The 7,235-nt window shown below is 47.8% G+C and overlaps 1 protein-coding gene and 1 long non-coding RNA gene across 2 annotated transcripts in view; one reads left to right on the forward strand and one right to left on the reverse strand.

The window, feature by feature from the left end:
• The window catches only part of MYO16 (myosin XVI), a 603,762-nt gene extending 602,789 nt beyond the window's left edge, over positions 1-973 (forward strand). Inside the window, 1 exon segment of the mRNA XM_027776197.1 lies at positions 40-973. Coding sequence (XP_027631998.1) covers positions 40-267 — 228 coding nt within the window. The 3' untranslated portion in view covers positions 268-973.
• Positions 974-3,644: 2,671 nt separating this feature from the next.
• LOC102496333 (uncharacterized) lies at positions 3,645-6,896 on the reverse strand. Its single transcript, XR_336179.2, has 3 exons — positions 6,715-6,896; positions 4,877-5,424; positions 3,645-4,035 (listed from the first exon to the last, which is right to left on the reverse strand). It is a non-coding gene; the product is annotated as an uncharacterized LOC102496333 (long non-coding RNA).
• Positions 6,897-7,235: the final 339 nt, after the last annotated feature.

Here is a 7,235-nt window from a genome sequence, read left to right on the forward strand (position 1 = left end):
TACTCGGAGCACTTCCCTGTCCTCTCTCCTCCTCCGCAGGTAATCCACCAGCTGAAGCTCTCGGAGAATGAAAGCGTGGCCCTGCAGGAGCTCCTGGACTGGAGGCGGAAGCTCTGCGAGGAGAGAGAAGACTGGCAGCAGATCCTGCACCAGGCAGAGCCCAGGGCGCCTCCCCCTCCTCCATGCAAGAAGCCGACTCTCCTGAAGAAGCCCGAAGGGGCCTCCTGCAGCCGGCTGCCTTCTGAGCTCTGGGACACCACCATATGACGTGGCCCCAACCACAGACTCACAAAACAAAACTGCCTAAGGACTGCAGGCTGCGTGGACAGGAGGCTGGCTTCTGATCCAGGCTGGGTCTTCTCTCCCATGCATTTACATAAAAAAGCACAGGACACTGATGCGAAATACACGAGAGTTCCTGTGTGTGTATGCGTGTGTGTGTGTGTTCTTTCTTATCCATTTTGTGGTGGTACATTCTGAGTTCCAGGTTCCACATGTATAGGGTTGTGCTACTTCGAGGTAGCAGGGGAAAGCTGGGAAAAGTGTAGATGGGGCCCGAGAGGGGAGAGAGGAGTGGGGATAGGAGTGACCCAAGCACACTCTGTACAGTTGTTCTCATATGGATCAATGGTTCATTTCCTGTTATTCCGATATTTTTAATATAATACACTCTATGGGACACATATTTTACTTCTTTGTAGGTGTTTGTGTTTTACTGGAGTTATAAACACACGATAATTATTTACATGTTTATTACTGTATTTTGTAACTTTTTGCAATTGGTGGTGCTTTTCTTCTTCAAAATACAGATTTTAGAAAATTATTTCTAGGTTTTTTTCTTCCACACACCTTTTTTTTAACCTAAAGTACCTAAAACTCTCGAGACCATGTTGTTGCTTTAGCTTCGCCAGCGCCAGCGCTTGCAAGAGTACAGATTGAACCCCACGTTTTAGACGTCACTCCCGATTAGAAGGCGGTTCTTTCCCAGGCCTTGCAAGAGTACAGGTTGAGCCCCACGTTTTAGACGTCACTCCCGATTAGAAGGCGGTTCTTTCCCAGGCTCTGTGTTTCTCGATAGGTGGATCGTGCGCCTTGTAGTTCAGTTCCATCCCCCGACTTCAGCTTAGTTCCAGAAAACGACACGGCACTCGGCTAAACATGTATGGCTTCACGCTCATAGCTGGTGGCATCCAAGAGCCACATTCATGCAAAGGTCTGAACAGTACAAATAAGTATGCTGAGATTGGCTGCATTGCGAGACGTCCCTGGAGTTCCGCTGCATGACCCTCCCACTGTATAGCCTCACCCTTGCTGTAACGCAACGGCCTGTCCATTGCTGTGCTCCCACCGGCTGTCGGGGAGTTCTGCCCAGTAGCTGGAGGCCACTGTGTCCTGCTACTTGGAACTCTCCACTCGTGCCCACCTTTGAAACGTGACCGTGCCAATAAAAGGTGCAACTGCCTTCTATCGTTTCATTTATGTGTTGTCATTGTTACTGTTACTGTCGTCGTCTTCCACGAACACTGTGTTTTCTGATCAGGTGACTAGGGACAATGAGGAGAGCTCGCTCACCCTCTTGTAAAGGAGAAGATACTCTTCACAGCACTTGGCAAGCCTCAGACTCTACGGGCAAGTTTTAAAATACAAGTTTCGTGATTATTCAGGTATGGTGAGAGTGACAAATTGGGAGGCGACTACCATGCAAAAGATGGTTTGTGGAAGATCCCAAGAGAATTGGACACCCCACACCATGGGAAGGCCACCCGGGGAAGCACCAGGGCCAACAGAAAGCAGAGGGAAGGAGGGAACTGGTGAGCTGAAGCACAGGAAGGAGTGCTGAGACAGCGTATCGGGCTAGAGCTGGCCAGTGTGGGCCATGTCAGTGCATCTGGGGTGCTGCTGGTGCCGGGCCCCTGTGGTGATCAGGACAGGTGGGCAGTGGCCTGGAATGAGGCCTTCTGAGAGCTGGTAGAAGAGATGGTTGGGGTATGCTCTGGCTGGTTGGAGGACGAGTCATTTACTGTGTGTTAGAACAGGCCAATCCGGGGAAGGACAGTCCCTCTGGCCAGCAGGACCCTAGATGTCAAAGCATCACATACAGAAATTAAAAACGCCTGGTTACTACACAGTGGCTGACACCATCAACAGTCACAGATCCAACTTGACAACAATAAAGGCCCCCTCCCTGCCTATTGCCCTCCAGTCTCTCTCATTTCCTGACTTCCAAAGCCCAGCAAGAAGGCCAGCAGGAAAAGTCAACTTTCCATTGATCTGTGGCTTCCTGGGCCACACCTCACCCATTGTAGGCACTTAATAATGCTGGTTGAATTAGAAGTTTGAATTGCATCCCCCGCCACAGATATGTGCAGTACATATTAAGAACAGGGGAAGAATGAGCTTTTTTGAGCCATGTACCTGTGGGAGTTGGACTCAGATGTGCCCTGAGACTTGCTGTGTCTGTGCTCAATGCATGGCACATGTCATCCTAGAGCCTAAGGCTTCAGTTGGGCTGCCATGACCCATTTCTATAGGTGGGGACTTAATCAACTCCCATTTATTGTTACAGTTCTGGAGGCCAGGAAGTCCAAGTTCAGGGCTCCTGTAACCTGGTGTCTGCTGAGGACCAGCCTCTGAGTCTGCAGACAGAAATCTTCTTGTTTGTTTGTTTTAAAATTTTTGCCATGGGCACACATGCTTTCCAGAGAGAAAGAGAGACAGAAACAGTGAGAAAGAAAGTGAGAAATCATCCCTGAGGAAGGACGACCTCACCACAGTCCCTTCTCTTCCATTTTCCTCCTGGGATCTTGGACATGCACACACATGCACCAGTGTGATTTTCAAGCCACCAGTCCAAGACACAAACCACAGTCAGCCATGTGGGAGTCCAGTGACATAACCACTACACCATCTGCTGGTCCCCCATCTTCTTCCGACTGTTCCTCATGTGGTGGGGAGAAGAAAGAGAAGTGAGTGCACTGGCCTGACTTCTTAAAGGTAAAACTTCCACTCTCACAGCCTAGTCACTTCCCTGAGCCCCACCTTCAAACTCCATCGCCCTGGATTGGGGTTTTACTATAGGGTTTTACGGAAGGCATGACTCACTCTACAGCACAGTGGATGTCTGTGAGGTCATTGATGTCATCATGTTTGTATGACAAGGAAGGCCAGAGTTCAAGTAAGACCTCACATTTGTGATTCCAACATCCATGGCATTTGACTTTATTATACAGAAGTACTCAGCTCATTATACCAAAATGTATCATTAAAACTAAATCGGGGCCAGCCAGTGGTGTGGCGATTAAGGTGGCTGGATCCCACATGGCCGACTATGTGGTTTGAGTCCTGGACCCAGTGGTCTGAAAAACACACCAGGCACATGCACATGTGCCCTAAAACCCTTAGAGGAGAATGGAGGAGAAGATACTGTGGCATGGCCATCCTTCCTGAGGGGTGACTTCTCACTTTCCTTGTCTGTCTCTCTCCAGTGAGCTCATGCACCCTATGCAAAAATTTAGAAAATGAGACAAAACAAAACCAAACTTTAAATTAGGTGACTTTTCGTGAGAACATAACTGTGTGGCATTATGTTGCAAGACTGTCGTGCGGAGAATTAACACCATGCCGGGGTCCCAGGACAGGTGTGGCCCAAGCTGTCCTGTCAGGCTGTCTGGTCACAGGGCTGCTGACAGCACCATGACACATTCACTATTTAACCCTCCGCTTCATTTCGGGTGTTTTGACCTTCAGAGCTGGAAGCCAGGCCCCTTGCCGAGTGTTGACCACAGTCTCCTCAGTCAGCGAGTGAGGCCTTTTGTGTGTAGTCTCTTTTCCCCACTGTGGAGAAAGACCAGGTCTGGGTCACTCGCTGCTCTAAGCCCATCCCATGGCACCTGGTCTACGCGCATGACAGGAAATGCAGCAGAGACCCCCACGCATGCCCAGCCCCGGGGAGTCGCAGTGGTCGTGGCTATACAGTGTGAGACGGTGTCCCGTTGACGTGCAGGTGCTCTCCGAATGACGCAGCTGGCTACTCCACTGTCGAGAAATAAAGCAGTGACTGTTAGTCCACACAGGCACGATCTCAGCAATTATGTTTGTTTGCAAAATATTTAATGACGGCGTTTTAATTGCCATCAGACCGTAAGGTATGAGTTATGGCATCTTATTGGGTCTACAGCCTTGGATTGAGGAATATAATTGGTATGAATTATTACCTCATGTTCAAACATAGCCCAGTCTTACTGCTTTCTTGGAAAATTATTTATGAGAGGTCTCTAAGAACTACTATCGAAATGTTTATAGTGAGTTAAAATGATTTAAAATATATTTTCCAGGGCGGAAAAATATATCATTGGCATTCTTAAATAGTGGTATCCAATTTAATAGAATTATGCTTATATAAATCTACTCAATAAAAGCAACAACCAATTAAAATCTTAGATTTGTGAGTGGACTTCACATATAAACATTACACAACTCGGACAAAAAGTATAATCTAAATTCCAGAGTGTAGAAGGATGAATAAGCTTCAGTCAAAACCCTATTTCTGTCTTCTCGGCTGGACATCAAACTCACCTCATACTGCAACCAGCGACACCGACACCGAGTTACGGCTCAGTAACATTCACAACCCCCCATCACTCCGAATTTCAATTGCCCTCACCCCACTTTTATTTCTTTGATCAAAAGTTAGTGGAGTGAATTTCTATTTTCATTCTGATCAGGAAACTTTACATTTAAAAATTCTTAAATTAGCTGGGTGGGCCTCTTCCCAGTAAATGTTTATTCGGTGTAATGTTACTACATTGTCAAGTTGTTTTTAGGGACACATAAAAGTCAGTATAGTGACTATGAAAGCAATCATATTTCTACTTACTATGGGATGGCAAATTCTCTTCCACGCTCATGGTTGTCCAAAATCGGAGCATGGATCTCCAAAAACTAAAAATGTAGTCTGCACCCCTAGTTCTTCCTTTCTCTTTTATTCATAACCAATGGCTCTGTAGAGCGGATTCTTCTGCGGTGCTCTGCCCTACACAGCGTCCATGTGAGTTGCGAGGACACCCCGAGTAGCAAACGGTGGTAGCGTCTGGAGCTGCTGGAAAGAGCTGCCTCTGGGGTTTTCACTTCACCCAAGTGCATCTAACCCCTGGAATGGTCTGTTACTGTGGTTTGAGTAAGTTTCTTTAAAGTCCAGAATGCACGGTGGACTTTAAAGATAATGTTTGTCAAAGGGTCAGTCTTATTAGAAGGCTGTGATGCACCTCTATCCCCTGTTCTGATTTCCCAGCTCATTCCAGAGTCTGTGAAATGGACCTACACTTCAGAGAACGTCTTCGTATGCTTCGGCACCAGCACAATATAATCTAGGTTTTCTGCAGTTTACCGGGTCATTGCGGTGGCAGAGAGGAGGTGGCTGTCCTCCTAAGAACGAAATACTAGAAGTGAGAACGAATATTGATGTACCCATTTGAGTTCTTAGTTTATAAAAGGGGTTCATCGCACACCTATTGCTTGTCCTTTGACTTAGCCAGGACATCACCCTGGCATATCTGCCAGCTGGCCTTTTCCTGTACCCCCAGGGGACAGGGGCTGCTTCACAGAAAGTCTAGGAAAGGTGTGCACGTGGCGTCCCCCCTGATGTCACCGTTCGGTGTCTGAAGCCTAAAGAAAATGAAAGAGAATGAAACTATTGATAAATTCCAAGAGAGGGGATCAAAGCGCTACAGAAAAATGGAGTAAAACCAGATTCAGTTTGAGGTTCCGATCTTTTAAGATTTCGACAGACAAAGGGGCTAGGGGCCCATGATCTGAAACAATTAGCTGAGAAGCATGAATTCCGTCATATTCTGAAGAGAGATTTTTCTATCTAAACTGTTTTGGGGATTTATGAAACTGAATTCAGTTAAACTGGCTGTCGTCCATGAAGAGCAGCCCCACCCACGCCGTTGTCCATCAGTGTGACAGTGGAATAAAATAATTAATTAAATATCACAAAACTACCCTTTCAGGGCCAACTGCAATGATGCAGCAGTAACACAGCACTCAGGCTGACATCCCAGGTCTCCCCGGACACTCTGGGTGCAAGGGCGAACCTATGATCCTGGCTGACCGAGGCTGGGGACAGGCTCACAGCATGGGGGGCCCATTTCTCTCTCCCTCTGCCTCCCTTTTCATGAAAGAAATAACTTTTTTTCCAAAACTGACTTTTCAGACACCTTTTTATATAAATAGGTTATATATACATGTGCGCCGTGGGGGAACTAGTCCTTTAGAAAATTAGAGCTCCGTTTTGCAGTTGGAGAACTATTGTCATTCCCTTGGGCTTAGAAGCTGTTACAAAAGGATGACATTCCATATTTTAAAAAGCAAGAAAAGTTCCCGAGTAGAAGAGAAAAGAGGCCACAGGAAATGCACATCATAATGGCTTCAGCTACGGCAGGTATCAGCGTAGGGTCTTAGAAATTACAGGTGGCACTGTCTCATTACCGATGTGCGTCTTCCTTCCCCAGGAACGCTTACCTTTCCGCCTCGGAGGCACAGGCAGTCCCACAAAGGCTTACTACCTGGGGCCCAGAGCCTTCGTGAGCCAAAAGTTTGCCCACAGTGACTCAGAGAAAGCTCATTAAAGGCACAGGTTTCTGGTCCCCCACATCACTCCCAGCGGTACCATTCAGCAGTGAGCAGTGGCTTCCCTGCAGTCTCCAGCCTTACCTGCTCGGCGCTCAAGGAGGCTAACTGCTTAACAAGCAGCCACCGCCTCTGCAGCTCAACACGATAAGCCTGCATTTCTAGTTTCCTCTTCTCTTCAGGTCACAGTCCTGTGCCCATGACTCCACACAGTCATTCAGAGACCGAGGGAGCTTCCCTCTGTGGCTGCAGTCTGGGTTTTTGTGCTGCTCACTCCTCACTGAGCCAATGCAGGGGGACTAGAGGGTAGAGCCATCCATGGGCAGGGACGTGGCTCATAGCCCATTGGCCCGAACTCAACCCTGGCATTGTGTCACTGGAGGGCAGTGGGGACATGTGTCCTGTCTATGACCAGGAAGAAAGGGAGACCATTTGGCCAACATTTAGCCAGTGTCAGAGTTTCCAGACAAGGCAGCAAACTCCTGGCTGTGGCTATCCAAGCTCTATCTCTTATTTCCTTCTGGCTTCAGAATGAAATTCAGCTTCCTCAGCCCCTGAGATGCAGGAAACGCCCCATGTCACCATCACCCACCCGATCTTCCTCC

This window comes from Tupaia chinensis, unplaced genomic scaffold (assembly GCF_000334495.1).
Source record: "Tupaia chinensis unplaced genomic scaffold, TupChi_1.0 Scaffold000644_1, whole genome shotgun sequence".
Lineage (NCBI taxonomy): Eukaryota > Metazoa > Chordata > Mammalia > Scandentia > Tupaiidae > Tupaia > Tupaia belangeri.